The sequence below is a fragment of the Apodemus sylvaticus genome, chromosome 1, assembly GCF_947179515.1.
Source record: "Apodemus sylvaticus chromosome 1, mApoSyl1.1, whole genome shotgun sequence".
NCBI classification, from domain to species: domain Eukaryota; kingdom Metazoa; phylum Chordata; class Mammalia; order Rodentia; family Muridae; genus Apodemus; species Apodemus sylvaticus.
This window is the reverse complement of record NC_067472.1, coordinates 113,856,017-113,877,377: the sequence shown is the minus strand read 5'-3', so window position 1 is coordinate 113,877,377 and position 21,361 is coordinate 113,856,017. Positions and strand designations below refer to the sequence as shown.

The window sequence follows — 21,361 nt, the reverse complement described above, 5'->3', positions numbered from 1 at the left end:
CAGGCTCCTCTTTCCCCCACTTCCAGAATTGTTCTCCACTGTACCAGGATCCCTTTCTTAAGTTACTCATTCGAAGGGCTAGAGAGGTAACCCAATGGTTAAGAGAGATTGCTGTTCAGCAGACGATCAGGGCTCAAGGCTCAGAACCCATATCCAGCAGCTCACAAATGTCTATAACTCCAACTCTGGGGAGCCCAATTCTCTCTTCCAGCTTCTACAAATTCCCGCAAACACAGGAGCATAACTTCATACACACACATACATATACACATACATAAAAAGAAATCTTTCAAGTCTTTGATTAGTTACACTACCTTCCTTATTCATGCTTTGCTTACTCAAATTATTGAATGGCTCAATGGGAAAAAAAGAGAAGTTCATGTCTATGTGGATATACATAGTTGTATGGCTGCATGTGTACATAAATACATGTGTGTCATTTCATATGTGGGCCCCCTTTTTAAGGCGGGTCTCTCACTGGACTGGAATTCACAAAGAAGACTGAACAAACTAGCTAGTCTGCCCTAGGAATGGAATCCACCTATCTCTGCCTCTTCTAGATCATAAACTCATGCGGACTCCCACCCCCCATACCTGTCCTTTTACAAGGCTTCAAACTCAGGTCCTTCAGCTCAAAAGACTAGCACTTTATCAACAGAGCTCTCTCCCCAGCTATATATTTTTCTGAGTTATTTTGTTTGTATGTATGTGTATTTTATGTATGAATGTCAGGCTAGCCTTGAATTCATATATCAGATGATGTCCTTGAATTCATCGTCATCTTCCTTCTAAGTGGTAGATTTCAGGTGTGTACCACACACCTGGCCCAGTGCCCTCTGGAACTCTACAGTTCCACTGGCCTTGCCTCATCCTGTACAGACCCGTGGCACCTAGCTTGTTAGGAACTGGAATGCATGCTAACATTATCCTACTGACAGGTTCATTCTCACTCTTATAGTTTCAGATTAGTTGATATCTCCTTCAGGGAACCACAGCAATGCTCTACACACACACACACACACACACACACACACACACACACCAAGACTATCAGGAGTGTTTGCTTGGTTTCCTGTTGTTGCTAAGAGCCTATCGTTGTGCATGCCTATTACAAACATGCTTTAATTTTTTCTTTGTTCCTATATCCTTGGTTAACAACATGGCAAATACTCATTTAGTGGAAGATAAGATAATGATGCTACAGGGATGACAGAAGGACATTAGACTCCTTGAAGGGACCTTTGAGATTACATGTAGCATATTGGTTACCAAGTGACACTAACTATAATGACACTCTTTAATGGAAGAGTAATGGGGAACATGATGGGTTTGTTTGTTTCCAATCTAGGTATTGGTTTCCTGGGCTGTGGTTTCCTGAAATAGATTCTGGTTGCTTCATTAAGTGGGTCAATAAATTTTATCTCTGTTATTTCCAAATAATCTCCATGCATGTAAGACAAAAATTTCTAGGGACATATTAGAAGTTTAGACACTTTTTCCTAAGGTATTTTTTTTTACTTTGATCAGAGGAAGTAGACCATATTTTATTTGAGGCATACAAATGAGAGAAAGAAGTGTTCTTTACTTCACAAGGAACTTAATTATAAATGCCTTGTCACTTAACTGACTGTTGTTGATTTTCATTAGGGTGGAAAGAAAGGAGCGTGCCCGATTGAAGACAGTGAAGTTCAATGCAAAACCTGGCGTGATTGATTCCAAAGGGGTAGGTACAAATCGATGGAGACGGGCTGTTCTCTCGGTTGCCGTAGATTTAGTGATAATTAACATTCAGGCTTTTTATAGCAAAGAAATAATAGTGCTGCTAGACAAAAGAGAACTGTCACAAATGTGTTGCTAGAAGTAATGTCATTTCTGATAAAGCCAGTTCATTATAAATATACTAATTAGTGGGGACAAAGCCAGTTATAACAAAACTGATATGTTGACTATATGAGGATAATAAAACATAGTTTAGGTATTTTCTGTAAATGTTATAAAAGGTCACATCTCATCAACAGTATTGGCTCAACTATAAATGTATCTAGTTTGACACACATTATACAGTTAAGACTGTAGTCACAGAAATACAGACATGGATCATTTAAGTGAATATGTAGATTGTTGTGACAGACATAGGAAAGAATCAACTACAAAGTTCTTCAGTTAACGCTCATATGTACATTTCTTCTTTTCACCTTTAAAAAGCATATACTTCAATTGTCACAGTCAGCTTGGGAAATGTCATCACTTCATAAAAAATCCTGTAGAGGTTTGCAACCTCCCTTCCCCACCTAACCATAGTCAAAAATTTATTTTTTTATCTCATAGATATGCCAGTAGACAATTCATTAATTCATATAAATGGAATATGCTCCTTTATGGCTTCTAACTCCATAACACATTATTTTTTCAAGTTGCATTTATACTGTTGCATGAATAAATAAGTATTTCATTTCCTTTTTTTGGGCATATAAAATTCCATTGTTCAGACATACCACATTTAGCACAGCCATTCATCAGTTGACAGACATCTGAGGTGTTTCCACTTTTTAGTTGCTGTAGATAACACTACTGTGAACATTTATATCAAGATTTTGATATGGACATGTTTTTACTTTCCTTGATTACATAGTGCAGTAAAATTGCCAATCCCTTCAGCAATATGATGGCTTTGCACTGCATGTTTTAGGAGCTTCCAGATAGTTTCATACAATGGTTACACGTCCCATTTCTATCATCAGTGCATGTGTGTTATGATTTCCTCACATGCTGAACAATACTTGTTATTATGTTTTTTAAAATTATATCTACCTTGAGCTATATGAAGGTGTGTGTTACTGTGATTTTGATTTGTGTTTCCTAATCAGTTGATCTGGTGAGCTTCTGTTCATGTACTATTGGTCTATCTTTTCTGAGAGATATCTACTCAGATTCAGTCTCTTTTTAAGTTGGGATTTTCCTGGTGTTATTGTTACTGGGTTGCAGAGTCTCTTCATATACCCAGGAGCAGGGGGTTGGGGGCGGTGACATGTAAAACAGTTTTCTTCACTTATTCATGTGGATGTGTCTATAATGTGGATGTGTGGGGGGGGGATAGGGGACTCATATGTGGCAGGGTGTATATGAGGATAGGTGTGTGGCTGATTAATGTCAACAATCTTCTTACATTGTTTTTTCACCTTTAAGGAAATGTCTTTCAATCAAACCTATACCTTACCGATACCTCTGGTCTTGCAGGGCAGCTTGATCTGAGAATCTCATCTCTGCCTTGTGAGGCTAGAATTACACCCAGGCAGGCAACCACACCCAGAAAGCATTAACATGGATTCTGATGATCTGAGCTCTGGTCTTCTTGCTTATATAAGGCAAGCATTTTCAGTATCAGCCATCCCCCTGCCCCTGTGCTCTGCCTTTAAAGGCTTTTCAGATAAATGCTTTTCTAACACCTTTTTTTATACATTTTTCTCTGTTCTCATCCTATTCTCTTGACAGTGTTCTTTGAGATGCAAAGGATTTTGTTTTTGACTTTTTTCCAATGTATTTTTCTTTTGTTGTTTTTTAATGCAATGTCTAAGAAACATTACCTAATCCAAGGTCATAAAGATTTATGTTGTATTTTCTTGTAGGAAGGTTATAGTTGTAACTCTTACAATTGGTTAAAGTGTTAACCAATTTTGAGTTAGTTTTGTTCATGGAGAGGCACCAAATTCCAACTGCATTTCTTTGCATGTAAATTGTTTCATTTAAGATCATATATGGCAAATGTTTAGAAATTTTGTTATCAATTGTAGATCTTATATCCTATAACATTTGTACTTTGGACAGTTTTAGTGACTTTCTCAAAATTTATATACAAGATATATCATATGCAAAAGAAGAATTTTATTATTTCCCCTTCAATGTGGATGACTTTCTCTTTTCTTTTGTTTTTCTTACTTAATTCTTCTGGCCAGAATTTCTGACACATTTAGAAGTATCAAAGGAGAGGGGCTCCAAGACAGGTCTCTCTGTTTTATTCTCAGAGATAAGTAGTTTAGGTCTCTTACCCTTCTGGCTGACATTGGCTATAACTTTACTGTCTTTTAAAAATACAGCTATCAAAAAGGCAATTCTAGTTCTCTGGTCACTCCCAGGCCCATCAGTCTGGAGACTAAATGCTCTTGCCCATCCTAGTCAGGCTTTTCCTAGGCCTCACTGATACTAAGATTCTCAGGTTCTCCTGCTGCTGTAAGCAGGATGCTCATGGGCACTGTTAGGGACACATTGGTGCTCTGCAAATATCAGTTAGTGATAAGGGTAGTCACCAAACCCTTCCCTCTCTCATTCCAGCATTCCTCTTCAGTGCCATGTTGAATTTAGCTCACTTTCCCACTGAGGACCTTACTAATGTCTTGTTGCTATGTTATAAAATAACTCCTCCTACCATTTTACATCACATTCTTTTTCTTTTCTTTGCTTTGCTTTTTTTTTTTCAAATGTAGCTTGGTAGGGGGAGGGTAGATACTATGAAATATGGCCAATAGGTATCACTTTGAAAATAGCTAGAGTAGAACATTCGCCAAGGCTTTGGTTAACCAAGCTACAATGTTGTCCTTTGTATATTATCTAGAGGTATCATTGAGAAGACCAGTGACATAGTATTTTACTTTGCCCAAAAATATTTAGGTGAAATAGAAATTCATCTGCACATGTGGTATTGTTCTTAAAAATGAGGGTCTATGACATCATGGCATAGAGTCCTTTAAAACAACCACCACTTCAATACAAAAATGGTTGAAAAAAATTTAGTGATTTCTTTTTAACTTTTTGTTACATGTGTATTAGTGTTTTACCCACATGTATGTCAGATCCTCTAGGACTGAAGTTATAGATTTGTGAGCTGCCATGTGGATGCTGGGAATTGATCTTCTAGAAGATCAGTCAGTGCTCTCAACCACTGAGCCGGACTCCAAAATGGCAGAAATATTTATTGATTCCTGATGAGAAAGTAATACTAGGTGTTCTATTAATTTCCTGCTTACAGATGATAAATAACAGAGAACTTTGACTAACTTGCACAGCCTGGGAGTGACCAGTAATACTTCATCAAAGAGTTTAGATTTGACTGCTTTATTAATGCTTGAGTCACTTTTCCAGAACTGGGTATTGATTAAAGTAACATTAAGTGCTACAAAGCAGGTGGAATTGTTTAAGGTACCACGTGAGGCAACCAACAAGGGCAAGATCTCTCAGTGAGTTCACAAAGACAATTGGAATCAACAGAATAATTGTACAGCATCACAGGGATCATCCCATAACTTTTTCAAACCATAGTTTTCTGTTTAAAGATCAGTAGACTTAGCCTCAGCAAGACTGCCTAATTTAGTCCAAGATCACACAATTAGTAAGGAAGGTACAAAAATCAGGTTTAAGATCAGGTCATTTTTAACAACCTAACATGTCTTTTTCATTGCTGTGTTCTTTATGCCTGGGTCTTAATTAACTTTCCTGTTGCTGTAATAAAATACCCAGACAAAACCAACTTAAGGGAGGAGAGGCATATTTGGACTCACATAGACTGTTACAGCCACAGTGTAGGATGGGGGGAGGTTGAGGGGGCTGGTCACATTAAGTCTGCACCAGCACATAATTATTCTGTCCAATGCAGAGCATCTTGCCCTTGAAACTTCTGCAGAGCAAGATGAATATTAGTGCTCAGCTAACTTTCCACTTTTCCACTTCAGGATCCTAGCCTAGGGAGAGGTGACACCCATTATAGGCAGGTTTTCCCATCTCCATTAATCAAGATAATTCCTCACAGTCTTGCCCAAAGACTACCCCAAAATAAATAATCCCTCACAAGAATACTTAGAGGATTGTCTCCCTGACAATTTTAAATCATGTTGACCATTCATATTAACAATCACAGAAAGAAAATGGTTAAAAGAGGAGGTGATGTTTGAACAGGATTTTAGAGTTTAATTTAGAGATACTTGTGCATACAGGCAAAAGCATAAACATAACAGTTAGACTTAAAGAGAAGCGAGTGAGTCAGGCACAGGAGACCATGGAGGCTATAATGGCAGTTGCAGCAAAGGGAGGTAACAAGGAAGATGACAAGGCTCATGCAAAAGTTCAGATGGAACTTGGAGTTCTAACCTCTGCAAGTACAAACATGCTGTCTTCCACTGTTGCACTTGCCAATGCTTTGTCTGAATGAGTAGAGGAATGAGCTATTATAGTGATGACATGGATACTCCCAGCGTACCTTGACTACTCTGCTGCAGTCATCTGTTGGGATGAGTCTCAAGAGAGCCATCTCAGGACGGCCAGTCTCAGGGTAGTCAAGTTCTTCCTGGGAATAGCTATGAAGTTCCTTTTGAGTTTCACTCAGACTACCCTTTATATAAACTTCATGTAAACATCACCCCTTAATTTCTTTCATTGTTCTTGGAATTCTTTTTTTCTTTATTCTTTTCCTAATGGGTCATTCTGTTACTCGTTGAGAGGTCTTTAAAAATTCGTGTTTCAAGGGCAAGCTGTACTGCATTGGACAGAATGATAACATGCTGAACTTTGTTGTTCATGTTAATTTTTAAATCCCTATAACTAAAGAAGAGAAATATATGTAGGAGAACATGCAAGGCAGTGTCTGTATCCTTACTGAAGAGTGTTAGCAAGGTGTGGTAAGTGTGTTCACAAACTGTCCTGCTTATACCATAAACCTCTCCTGAGGTGTAAAGGAAAGTAGAAATACTAGCTAGTTCTGGCTTTCTCCCTTCTGGGATAGAAGGAAGAGGGTAGGTGGGTGCTCTTAAAAGTGTAGGGAGCTGCAGAGACACCTCAAGTGGTCAACTGGTAATGTGCTTATTGCATCAGCATGAAAATCAGGGTTAGATCCCCAAAATCCATATAAAAACTTGGCAAGAGAGCAAGTGTTTGCATTCTCTGTGCTCAGGAAGCAGAGGAAATCACTACTACTCAGCCAGTCTAGCCCACAAGGCAAGCTCTAGTTGAGAATGAGTGCCAGTATGCAGTATGTAATAACTCATCTTACGCAAGAACAAAGTGGAATTTCTGTCTCAGAAAACACGGTGGTAGACTGCAGTGGGAAATCCTGCCTGCTATGGCTGCACTCTTCCCCGGGCTGCGGATCCTGGAGTGTACAAAAAAGGGACTATGAGCTGACATCTGGCTGCCACATGCGAACACCTTCTCTCATACTTGAAGGTACATACACACAAAGTAGCAGGAGCCTAAGTGGTAACAATCCAGTTTCCATACATTATTAAATACCACTACAAAAATCCAAAGGAAATCATTTACTTCTTTGTAGACTTAAAGTGAGTTTTAGAAAAGTAAATCTAACTCATGCCTGGCTGATCCCAAAGTTCATAATCTGTTTACTATGACATGTTCCAGGGAGGCATGTCACACTTAGGCAGTAAGAAAAATGAAGAAGAAAATTGAGTTCAGTTTAGCTTGGTCAAAAACTAACCAAGAGGGAAAAGGTTTTTTTCTTTGATGTGTGTATCTCTGAAGTAAGCTAAGGGCTACATCCTTGTGCTACAGTGGCCTAGGAGGATAACACGAGGGCATGGGTATTGGCTGACATGTTTTTTCAGTCACCAGATGCACAGACAGTGTAAGAAAATATGGAGAAGTAAGTCTATACCCTAACAGCTGGCCCAGAGAAGCAAATGCTCTCAGGGAGAGAACTGGTCCCTATAGGGAGGAAGTCATAGTGCCACAACCCAGGAAAGACCAGAGATCTTACTCTTAAGGACAAAGGAAATGAAATTCTGGCTTACAAACTCAGAGACTTTGAGTTGGCAACCTTAAAGGGATCAGTGGAATTTATAACAAGTGGGAGGCAGGTAGGAGCAGGCCACCGACCAGGCAGGAAATAAAGAGCACTAGCTTCACTGCAAAAGACACTTTATTAAGGGGAGAATAAAAGGGCCCAGAAGGGGAAAGATAGTTTTGATGATTTAAATCTTTTGGGAAGCTTGTAGTTCATCCTGCAGAAAATGAACAATTGTGGGGGGGGGGTGGTCACAGCAAACCTAGTCGGTTTTTGTTTTGTTTTTTGTTTTTGTTTTTGTTTTCCTGAGCTTGTGCCGAGGATACCTGTATTATAGTGTGTACTTGACTGTGCTGTGAGGTCTTACAGGCAAAGATGTGAACTTGTGTTTACTAATACCTCTGCACCTAGCATGTTGTCCACATGGCACATGCTGATTACCCCATGCACTGTGTTTACATGATGGGAAAGAAGCAACCCAGAGTGCACTGGGAGGGCGGTTTGGAGGTGGATGATGGAAGGACATTGAAAAAGTGGCAGTATCCCAGGTATGAAACTCTCAAAATCTGAACTAAAAGTCAGAGAAAAGGGAAAACAGAAATAATGCCAAAGAACTAATCAAAGAGGATTATCAGCCATGAAGATCTGTCCTTGTGCCTCCTCGTAACAATTGCCTTTTTGCAAGGCCTTGGGATCCTGGTAGGAGCAGATGCTAAGCGAGGGAGAAGAACAAGCAGAATGATGCCTCAAAAAAGCCAGTGACAGCAGTGTCCCTGAATCAAACTGGCATTGGTACTGAGAAACTGTTCTACTATATTGATTCTTAGAACTTCTCATGTAGCACAAGATTGCTGGTAGCCAGGGTTGTACCATTTATCATAAACGCAATTTAATGGTTCTGTTATCAAAATGGGAATTATATTTGCTTTACCAGCGTGAGTTAGAGGAATTGATTTTTGTCACAGGCTTTAAGTAACATTTTCAGAGATGAATTATGACTACCCCCCACACACTCCTGCAAAATAGATCTATAGGCCTTCATGGAGCCAATCTGTGGATAGAGGAGCCGGGTAAAAAGCTCAAATGTCATTTAGATAGACTAGAGATTCAGGTAGAGGGGATGAAAGAAAAGTCATCAGTCATAGTACCCTGTGGGCATACAGAAAGACAAGATTTTTCTCAAAGTTAAAAAAAATGAGAAAAAGTCTTTCTCTGGTGGTTATCATTGCTTTTCCATCCTCGTCCCTCTAGAGGCTTCCTAACTGGTTCTCTGAGTCTGGCATCTCTCCTTCTCTTCTTTCCCAGGATGCAATCTAGATTAACCAGACATACCTTCTTACATGAGCAAAAAAAGAAAGGTCTCCAGTGTCAGCTCTCCAGCCTGAGCAGTACTGCTAAATCACGCTCTTTTAGAACACACAATCACGTTTCTAAGCCTCAAACTCCTCTGTCAACTGAGACCTTCCCAAGTCACACACAGATAATTATATGATAATGGAGTGGTAATGACTTTCCTAGGTGGCTCTCAGAGAGTGTTGGGTGACACTATTCCTGAGAAGATATGAACAAATATCTAATCACCCAGATATGAAACCAATGGCAGCTGAATATCAGGTTACCACCAAAGCCCAGCTTGGTGAGTCAGTAAGTTTTATTGGAGTATCTTACAGGAGTGTGGGTAAGGGATAGCATACAGGAGCAGAAACTCCAAGGCATCACTACCAACCTAGCATGGATGGCAGTTTGTAAAATCTGGAAAACTGGAGTTCATTGCACACCCTATAAGCAGCTCAGAAGGTTGGAAAGTTTCTCTCCCAGACAGCTCAATGGAATGGCATTAAGAATAAGTTATGTTTCTAGTGTATTTTTCCTTCATATGCATTGTTCTATAGATCTCCATCTTGAATCTAAAAAAATTGCTATTGAAATACCAAACTTAATCTGAAACCTTATATTCCAAATGGAGTACAATATATAACTCAAAAATACTATCTACTACACATAAGTGTACATACACACACACACACATATATATATATATATATATATCATACTAAATTTCATTTGTGTAGCTTTCTACTATTTTTTCAGCCATAATTTGTAATTTTCATATTGGCATTTGAATGTATTTGGTCAACTTAATCCCCAAGGAAAGAAACCAAATTTAAAACTTGTGAAAATTTTAAGTGTTTCAAATTAGATCTTACTTTCATTGGCTTGATTAAGCTTTGATTTAGTTGGTGAGAGTTGGATAAATTAAAATATCAAAGGCATATTTGTTAATTATGCTGTATCCCTTTCTTTTGTGCTGTTGCTTCTCAGGATATTTTTAAGCTTTTCAGAACCATCTTGAAGCTACACCTAGAAGCAGGTAGTGATTTAGGGAATTGAAGTACATTTATCAATAAGACATGGCAGCTACCTTTGGGAATCATGAATCGTTCTATGTGTGAGTGAGGACCAGAATTGAGTAATCCCTACATGAGAGGTGAGTACAGGGTGCTATCTGAATTCAGTCTAGAAATACTTAAGCTTCTTTTGGAGCTCAGAAGAAAGAATAGACAAAATGAGTATCAAAGGAACAAAAGTAACCAGATGCAAAAGAATTTATAGGTAGAAATGATACCATATCATTTCCTATGGCCCTGTGTGTCTACAAAAGCCAAAGATGACTGGTATTATTTCAGCACAAAGGCTGGGGTGTCAGAAGAGAAGGCAAAGGAGACATGAACCAGGTCATGAAGAGACCAAGAATCCATTCCGTTATAGAAGGGGTCAGTGGAGTCAGCCTGACTGACGTAGGTCCAAAGTGAGGCTATGAGAAAAGTAACTATAAAATATCTTGAGCAGTAAAGTAGCCTGCAATGCCCACAAAATCAGCCAAGGTTTGTATTAAATATGAAGATGCTTAGACTCAGCTCTGGTGATTAGTTGGTGGAATCAGATTCTCTGGGGATAGTGGCTCGATGTTGTATTTCAACAAGCTTCTCAGACACCACTGGGCATGATGGAATGTATGTGTCTCATATACATGTGTGTAGTAGAAAGGCTTTGATATCAGAGTGGCCAATATCTTTCATTGTCACATATGTTAAAATGAGAACCATATTAAAGGAGGCACTATGTGATGATCCTAGAGGCATTCATGTACCTCTCTCCCACTCCTACCTATGTCCATATACATCAGATGTGGAATCAGATTCTCTGGGGATAGTGGCTCGATGTTGTATTTCAACAAGCTTCTCAGACACCACTGGGCATGATGGAATGTATGTGTCTCATATACATGTGTGTAGTAGAAAGGCTTTGATATCAGAGTGGCCAATATCTTTCATTGTCACATATGTTAAAATGAGAACCATATTAAAGGAGGCACTATGTGATGATCCTAGAGGCATTCATGTACCTCTCTCCCACTCCTACCTATGTCCATATACATCGCACACACATCCCACAAACACTACTTTCTACAGCAACCAGACTCTTAGCAGTGCTCACCCTGTAGGCTCATGTCCCCTTTACAAGGATGGAAAGGAAGGGGAGCTTGCCCCCATTTCTTGTACTCCTTGCACAAAGCCTAGTTTTGACCTATGCTTGAGGAGAAAGGACTTTTTTTTTGTTTCTACAAACACATTTATTTTAAAATTTATATAGAAAAGGGAAAAGATATGTCAAGCTAACTCAATATTGATGAAGTAAGAGGAGCAGCTGTGCCTTGCTTTAAAACTCACGACAGAGCCTCAGTAAAGTAGACAATGTGAAATCGGTTTTTAAAAAGTGACTAAATGAAAAGCAACTGAATAGAGACCCTTGCAGCATAGCCATGCAGCAGCATAGCTGGTCTACATAATTAATGAAGAAGCAAAGACAGTTCAGGGGAGAACAACCCTCCAGCACTGTCCTGTAACAGTGTAATGTCCATATACAAGATACACACTTTACATCTATAAAAGTTAAGTGGAAATGCTGTACACAAACATAAAATACAAAGTTATAAAGCTTTCACAGAATAGTATAAGAAAAATCTGGTTGTGTTTTAGCTTTTCTTCTACTGTAGTGGTAAAACAGTAGGAGAAAAAGCAACTCGAGGGGGAAATGGTTTATTCCATCTTACAGTTCGTAGTCCACCATCCAGGGAACTCAGGGCAGGAATCTGCAGGCAATAACTGAACAGCCAGAGAGGGGTACTGTTTACTGGTTTGCTCCCCAAGGTTCATTCAGCCTGCGAGAAAGGACTTTTTAATAGAGTCCTTTTTTTCATTTTCACTCTAGAAGATCAAGCCCAAGGTCATGCTCATAAGCAAGATCTTTTCTACTTCCTGCCCTTCTATAGATTATCTTCATAAGTATTATTTATTTGCTATTTATAATAATTCTGTGAGTTAAATAAAGTTAATGGGCCCATTTCAGATTAAAAGACTGAACTTAAGAAAGAAGACAACTCACCAAGCTCATAGAGCTAGCAGAGAGCCTAGCAGGGTCCTACATAAAAATATGATTCTACCCATTCAATTAGTATGCTAAAGTAAAATAACATAAATAGAAGTATAATTTGTGATTATATGAATACCAAGTTGCAGTTTTATCAGATGAGAGCATGAACCATTGTTAAACTTTGTTTCTACTACTAATTCACGATATTAAGTATTATTCAGAAAGCTTGGCTCAAACCCAGTTCTACTTTGGGAGTCATTCGTGTATAAACTCTGATTCACTGCAAGGATTCAATGAATCTGACTCATGTCAGAAGGCCTGGGGCCATTCTCTGGACCACAGGGAGTTCCCTCTGCCAAAGCTTGAACCACTGGTAGAGAGAGGAAAAAGATTCAGAGCTGACTGTTCAGTCATACAGCCTCCTCAGGACAGTAATTACAGACAAAGTCCCAGCAAGTAAAAATAGTCATATTGCCCTTGCACTGCATTTTATGTGTATTGTGTATGCTATGATACACTCATAGGCTTCCTGAGAAGTTGCCGCTCTCAACATACGAGCTGTTGCTTCTGGGCAGTCAGCAAATGCTGTACTGGGTCCCCAGCCCTCACATCAGCCAGGTTATCAGAGACATGCCAGTTACTTTTGAAAAATGCAATGTGTAAAAGGGTAAAGTTGCTTTATTGAAGATGAACTATTCTTATCTATAGAGTCATAACATAGAATCCATGTATAGCTTACTCTTAATTTTCTATCTATGTACCTACTAATTATAACTTAATAAGCCTCACAGAGATACAATCAGGGCTAAGAAACCAAACTATTGAAAATGCATCATGACCTGTGGAGGTCGGGAGTGTAATGATAAATATGTTTCTGTTCACCAAGGACACTTGACATAAACAGGTATCACTGGGGACGCTATAGGAAGCACCCCCTTTGCTAGCCATGAGAATTCTATGGTTTCCATCATTGACAAAGGTGAGAACTTTGGATGACAGCCACTGGTCGCTGACATCACAGGCTTTGTCAGTGAAATCCAGGGCCCTCCAGAAAGAAAAGAAGCAAAAGGGAGTCACCTGCCTTTGATGGTTTTATAACTTCGTTAATATTTTGTAAAGATGTCTTCCTTCCCACTCTTTGAAATTGAAGACGAACTTTTTTGGAGTGGGGAGGGATGAATGTTTTTCTTAAGGAGTCCCCAAGGTGAATTATTCTCCTCTCTAACTGGCTTATTCTCAGTTCGCACAAAGAATTAACACGTTAGTGAATGTGAAGCATTAGTTCAATGTGTGTAATAAACCTAGTCACTCTTTATTCCTGGTGATTAACTCCCAACTGGCAAGCCTGCCCTAGGAAAAGCAAGACCATGAGTTCTATTGCATATACCTACACAGAGCTGTGATTACTGCTCAGGGGAATAACTGCTTTATTAAAGAAAAATTTATCCCCACTCAGAGTGACCCCAAAATCTAAGTAAACTGCTTTTCTCTTTTTGGTAATAGGCAAGTCCACATTTGCCAATCAAAAGAATCCCACCCTGGCTAGTGTTGCTGAAATATAATAAGAATACAACTGACATTTGTCAAAGATAAATTGACATTTATCAAAGACATTTATAAGGCAAGCATTTTGTTATGAATAAAGATTTTCCTCATTAAATTATCCCAACCCCATGAGGCTGGGAATCCATCAGGGTGGCTCTTATAGAAAGCCGTCTTCCTAGACCGACCCTCTACCTCCAGTGTTAACTGTATTTCCTTGTGATTATGTCATCCAAACACACGTAAATGTCCATTTCAGTACAAATGCCAAAGTGCTTATAGCTCTTATCTATAAATTTAAAGTTAGTGAATATACTATAAGTATATGGCATTTATATGTCATAATAAAATTCAAAATCATCTGATTAGTAATATTTAGAAAATTCAATTGTCTTCCCATGTCTTTGTTGATGTTGCTGTGTCAAAGTGTCTTTAGGACTTGCAAGTGATGGGAAGACTTAGGTCTGTCATACATGGTTCTCTAAGGTGAAGGTATACTTAATATATGGTATACTTTAACATATTCCTTTGCCATGGCCAGGTTACTGCTGGGTCTCACTCCTGGTTGTTTGCCCAGCTCTTAGGACAGAGCCTGGCAGGCTCTAGCTGCTGAGAGAATTCTGAGACTTATCAGACTTCAGTCCCCTCTGTGGTTGCTTGCTCTGCATGTGGTTATGTCCGTAAAGTCACCTTTGATGTTCCAGCCTTATTGTTTCATGCACAGCCGTGTTCTCTAAGCTGCATGGGCAGGTGTCTGCCTGAAGCAGCACTCCCGTTCTGCCCTACCCACACTATAGCCCCGCCCACACTGACCTTCCTATTTTAAATCATCAGAGCTTGGGAAAGTCCTGAGAATAAGCTCTCATCCATTTACCTTTAATCTCATTCTTGTTACTTACAGCTTAGTATCATGTCACAGTAAGTAGACAAATGTGCCCAGACTTTTAGAATAGATTGTGCAACTCTTCTGTCAGATTCAGAACTCTTCCCCAGGACTTAAACTTCAAGTACACTGATAAAAGGATATAGTTTCCAAATCCTGTGCACAATTCTATAGAAAAACAGAGAGACCCCTTCACCCATCACTTCTTTCTTCAACAGAAATAAATGCCTGTGGAGCCATTTGTAGCTGACAACATCTTCTGATTCTTTGCATCATTCCTCTGTGCTCTGCTCCCTCTGTATAGCCTCTCACCTCTCCCCCTTCATGTGGGGTGGGGGAGGATGGAGGCCACCGGTACCTTTGCACACCGTCATTAGTAGGCCGTTCTTCTTGAAGATGAGGTCTTCTCTGTCAGTTTTTTATGTGACAGTCCCTCTAAAACATGTTCATGAGTCTTCGCCAGCCTCCATCCTCTGTGCCTATTCTATCTTTTGTAGCTATCCCTATCCAAGTGATCATCACACTGGAAAGCCATCACTTTATGTTCCCAATGTCTACTGTAGCAATCTTTACTTGGTATATATTAATGAACAAAGCAATAGGTTGAGTTGTGACATTTCTATACACGCATTAATGCCCCCCTTCCAATGGCATTAGCCTCTTTTGTTCTTCCCCTACCTCTTTCTCTTACTCACCCTTAAAAGTCTTCTTTTTACCATCCACATTCCTGTATTTGTTGTAAACTCAACATATAAGAGAAACCTTAGCCCATTTAACAATAGCTAACTTAATCAAGGGTAAGATTTTTATATTTTTCTTCCCTTCTTTCTTTAGTTTTCACTATTCACCATTCCCAATTGAAAGCCTGACTATGGTTTCTGGCAAGTCAGTGGGACAGTTATAGTTGACTGTGTGCACATAATGACAAAGCCCTGTGTGCTTGACTACATCTAACCCTACAGCAGTCAAAGGCGATATGAATACCCCACACCTCTAGGACCCTAAAGTAATGAATGGGTATTGCTTTGAGAGTGGCTTAATTTTCTTAGCATGATGCTATCTAGTTCCAGCCATTCTCCATTAAGGAACACAATTTCATTCCTCATTATTGCTGACTAAAATTCTGTGGTATATATACACCACATTTTCTTCATTCATTCAAATGAAGTTGTTTCTATTTGGATGTGAATTCTTCATTCCTTGGTCTGAGACTTGATCATTTGTTCTGTAGTTCTATTTATCAGGCACATGTTCTATGTACCTCGGATATATTTCCCCAAAGGTGGAATGAAATTGATGTTGGAATACTGTTTCCAAACATGGTACAAAGCTCTCTTCCCAAGCATGAATAGCATTTGAGGGAAATTATGCCGTGTTGTCTGCAGATTTAAAGTGACATTTGATTTACAGTGTCAAATTCAACCAGCGACTGGTACAGAAATCAGAATCAGTATGTCAGACTGTGCAGCAAGCATGAGCAGGACTGCTGCATGCACAGGAGGCAGCCTGGAGGGCCCAAGAGCATTTTATTTTCTTGACATGTGTGTACATGTTTTCCTTGCTTTTTCCTGACAGCCTAATGATGGAGAAATCCAAATTCATTCTTTTATCTTCTACTCTTTAAAGATGAGCATGCAATATTTGATTTTTCTGTGCTTAAGAAAATACTGAAGTGCTGAGAAACCCTCAGACTACTCATATGTTCCCTCTTTCTGAATATGATGCACCCCTCTTGACTGGCCTGAGAAAATGTAATCCACTTAAAGATTAACTATGATACCCCTGAAATGAAATGTTCAGATGAAAGATTCTGTGTGGACTCCATCCAAGAGCCCAAAGTAGCAACCAATGCTCTCCCACCTCTTAGCTCACCTGCCACCTAACTGAATCCTTAATGGCAGCCCTAATCCCTAAGATGCACTCTGTCTCCTAACAGTTATTGACTGAGGGCCAAAAGTCTCAGCTGCAGGATGAATCTGCCTCTGTTTCTAAGTTCCCCTCCCTTTCATTCAAGCAGGAAATAAGAATTATTCAAATGAGAATTATTCAATCAGGCTTTGCATTATTGAAAAGGCACTTCAGTTATTGTGCTTGCCTTGTGCTGGTTTGCCTTCAGTCACTCCTGGGTCACCAGTGCTGTATCGTGACCTCCTGTGCATTGATCTGGAGGTGAAATCAAATGACCAAATCGGGAAACTAAAAGCAACCGTCAGCTCCTGAAACCAAGGCATCATCTAACCAGAGAGTGAAGCTGGCTGCCTTTCTCCTCTGCATGTAGAAAGGAGGGAAAGGGAGCAAACACAGGAGAAAAAGGTGCGGTGGAGAGGCAGGAAGAAACATCTTCACAGTAAGGATTCCAAATGTTATAAAAGAAGTCATCTCATTAATTTCCTGTGAGACCAAGAGGGAGCTGAAGCTGAGAACAGGAAGTGACTTTCATAAGCTCTTATAATCAGGAGAGTTCAGGTCTGGACCGGGACCAGGCATCTTTCCTCAGAGCAGCCATAGCATTTATTACCTGAATTTTGCCTGTTAACCTCATGCTAGACAGTCAACCTTAGGCAAAGCTGCCTCTCCAAACTGGTTCATACTGTATCCCAGTGCCTATGCCTGTGAGTGCAGAGGAAATGACCAGTGACCTAAGAGAAGACACAAAGCTACATGTGCCTAGATTCCTGGGTGTGTGGGCCCTGTATATATGTATACAATATATATGTATACATGTATATACACAATATACATATGCATGTATACACACACATATACACACATACACACACATACACAATAGGGGCTTGGTTACAGAATTCAAAAGAATTATTTAAGACACAATTCTGGTCCTTACAGACAAAGCTGAAGATGAGTTATGAAAGTAGTGTCATTAGAGCTTAAAGTGTCATCAGAGAAGCTTAAAGTCCCAAACTAGATGACTCTGAAGATGAAGATGGAGACAACTAGAACAGTCAGGGAAGGAGTCTTGTCTGGACATGTACCGAGTGAATATTTGACTAAGGTTCCTTGAAATATGGCTTTTGGCATCATGAGATGGCTCAGCAGATAAAGGCATTGCTGCCAAGCCAGGCAAGCTGAGTTTGACAACCTAGCTCACATGGTGGAGGAGAAAATGGACTCCTACAAGTTGTACACGCACACACATGCATAGGTACACACACACACACACACACACACATTTTTAATTTTAAAATGTTTTAAAGTAGTTTAAGGTCTAGGGAGATAGCTATGCAGTTAGTAGTACTTGCTGCTGTTTCAGAAGACCTGGTTTCAGTTGCCACCCATGCCGGGCACTCACAACTGCCTGTCACTCCAATCCCCAGGAATCCAAAGCTGGCTTCTGACTTCCATGAACAGATACTGCACACATACACACACACTGTTTTAAAGACCTTATTTATTTTTATGTATTTCATTAGCTGATTTCTCACATTCCAGATCATCAGAATCAAAGAACTCCCTCGATTGCCAAGGCCTTTGGAGAACTGCAAACTAAAATGGAATTGTTTTTATTTGACTTAGAACGTAGTTTCAGAATTTGAGAATGATAAATGGTATTTCATCCTGTGGCCAATGGACATTAATGACCACTGTGGCCTTAGAATTTTAGATGGCAAGAAGCTTCAAATTATAACAAAAGGTAGTAGAGTTAACATTGAAACCAAGAATTAACAGTGTGGTTAAGAGTACTCGCTGCTCTTCCAGAGGACCGAAGTTGGATTCCCAGCCGCCATATTGAGTGTCTCACAGCCAGTTGTAACTTCAGCTACACGCTATTTTGGCCTCTGTGGGCACACGCACATGTGTTTCTATATACAAACACAGGTAAACATACAGAAATATGCATCGAACTTAAAATTAAATGAATCTTTCAAAATAAAGAGCAGCATGACCAATATCTGCTATGAACCCTGTTTGCAAATCTAGCATGTCTATTTAAAAGTAATCTCAATGTTTCCCATTGATGAGACACTTGAAAAAGAACACAGTAGAGAACACAAGGTATTTGCTCCATTTTGTTTTGTTTTCAAATCTGTGGGTTGTTGTCTAAGCTGTAGTATGGAGAGATAGAATGACAAAAGGCTGGATCATTATAGAACTGTACAGCAACCAATTTGAGTTACAGAAGCTGGCAATTTCCTCTTGGAAGTGATCTATAAATTTCCCAAGCACATGGCACATTATCAGGATACTTCCTAGTTTTATTATTAGTTCCAATTTTGAATTAGTTCCAATATTGAATTGAAGGCCAAACTGTTAAGGGCTCAGCAGAAGGCATGGCATATTTTGTTTGTAAGAAAAAAAGGAATTATGTTTATTGATAATTTACTATCATTGGTATATAAACAAAATGAATGAATGAGTGTCCCCATTCTGGACAAAAGTTCCATCAGTTCCAACAAACTTTACAGAAGTCAGTTACATGTCTTCCCAAAATTCTACCTACAACCCTATAGCCACATCGGGTTTGAAGTCACAGGCAGAGGGGCTTTGGAGAACCTTAGGTGTGGTAAACAGCATGGGGATGACAGCATAGGCAGTATTTGCTTCTCTGATAATTTCTCAGCTCATCAAGGCAGAGGTCACAGCCACATTTGATTATAACAAACACATTCAGCTGAGCTCGCCAGAGCAAGCCTATCTACGGGATGATGGCGTCCTCTCTCCCACCACCACAAGGAGGAGGAGGTGGCAGAGAGAGAGAGAGAGAGAAAGAGAGAGAACAAAATGCAATAAGGTGTGATGTGGAGACAGGTAAGCTGTTAAGAGCACTGGGTTCCCAGTCCCCAGAACTGGGAGATCACAATTCCAACTCCAGGAGCTCTTATACACTCCTCAGCCTCCTCAGGAACTGTACACACACACACACACACACACACACACAAATAAACCTGTTTTTAAATTTCTTGGAAGAGTTTTTAAGGCATTTCAAGAATACCTGCCCATGTGACTGGAACAAAGCTTCCTGTCTGTTGATGAGCAGTGCTGCCACACACTCAGAAATATCGTTTGATCAGTTGGTTAGTATGTCTAAGATTTGATTCCTGAATGCAAATATATTGCTTTCATATAGTTCACTGTGTCCTACCCTAAGACTTGAAAGATAATAGAAGCTTCAGCTCTTCTAAGACATAATTAGCTTTCAAACAGGTAACTGGATGGTGACGTGCAAGGACTTGCATGGCTCACAATCCTCTTCCATAAACACCTTACATTATAATAAGGTAATTAGAAGCACATGCGGATGTTGAAAAGGGGAAAAAGAAAAAGAAAAAAACAAGGGATCCATCACTGGACCCGTTACAAATGAAGAGTGTGATTAAGTGGTTGCAGAGGAAATGTCAATCAGCACAGATCACTTGAAAGCTATCTGGCTGTGTCATATTGTTTTAAGCTGTCCAGAGTGTTTAATTCAAGGAGTCAACTATTGGGATCTCTCCTAAGACAGTAATTTAAAATGCAATAAAAGTTACCTTCATTAGAATGCAGAAGGCTTAGAAATGGAAAGGAAGACAGGTGTCTGGGAGCACAGAGTGTTTAAGCTAGTTGTGGTAAATTAACTGGGTTAAGTATTATGTTGAAATATTATGTCATGATGTTGAGGCACACTGGCCTGTAGTCATCTTTCTTTGTAATATTCCTTTCTACTTCTGCCTCTGGGATATACTGGACGTGAAGTGTATTTGAAAATGTTTTATCTTCTAACATTTAGAAAAACTTAGATTAATATACACTTTTCTTAAGATATTATAGTCTGTAGAATAAACATCAAAGCTACTTGGTGTCAATCTTTTTTTTTTATCATTACTTTTTCCAACCTCCTATGTGTTACTGGTTTATTTAGAGCCCCTGGGTTTAGTCAGTTCATGTCTTCCTAAAAAATTGCCTGGTTTGTCTATGGTATCTAAATTATATACATTTTAAAGTTTTCTGTAGGATCTGTAAAAATCTTTTTTTTAAAGACAGTTTTACTATGTAGCTCAGGCTGACTTTGAACTAATAATCCTCTTTGATCAGCCTCTCAAGGGTTGGGATTACACACAAGCAAGACCTTATCCTTTTTTAAAACGATTTTATTATTTTTACCGTGGGGTGTTGCTTGCATGTATGACTGTACACCACATATGTGCAGTTCCTGTCGAGGCCAGAAAAGCATGTTGGAGCATCAGGGACTGGCATTATGGGGGGGTTGAGCCACCACATTGGTTCTGGGAATCGAAGCCTGGGTCCTCTGGAAAAGCAAACAGTGGGCTCTCTTAGCGGCTCAGCCATCTCTCTGGCCCCCTTCATTATTGATTCCAGAGTGTGGCCTCTTGTTCTTGCTCAGTCAAGTTAAAGTTTTATCGACTGTGATAATCATTTCAAAGACTCACCTTTGGGTTTGTTCATCTCCAACATTTATATTCTCTATGTCATTGATTTCAGCTATAACCTTTATTATTACCATCCTCCTTGTTTTAGATTAGTTTGATTCATCTTTTTCAGTGATTAATATCTTTCAGATTAGATTATTAATTAGAGATCTGTTTGTCATCGATGTTTACCTCTATCTTGTGCTGCAGTTGTAATCATAAAGTCTGGCACCTTATGTCTTCAATTCCATTCATTAAGAAGTATATTCCTCTCTCTGATTTCCTCTTTGACCCCTTGATTGACTGAGGGATTTTTATTTGCAAACTATACCTTTGATAGTTTCCCAAATATTT

At 39.4% G+C, this 21,361-nt stretch overlaps 1 protein-coding gene across 10 annotated transcripts in view; it reads left to right on the top strand.

Annotated features, from left to right (window-relative positions):
* Dlg2 (discs large MAGUK scaffold protein 2) overlaps positions 1-21,361 on the top strand; it is a 1,203,331-nt gene that overhangs the window by 1,142,429 nt on the left and 39,541 nt on the right. For all 10 annotated transcript variants that reach the window (XM_052158733.1, XM_052158754.1, XM_052158740.1 and 7 more), the window contains one exon: positions 1,648-1,723. In XM_052158733.1, coding sequence (XP_052014693.1) covers positions 1,648-1,723 — 76 coding nt within the window. The remainder of the gene's footprint in view (positions 1-1,647; positions 1,724-21,361) is intronic.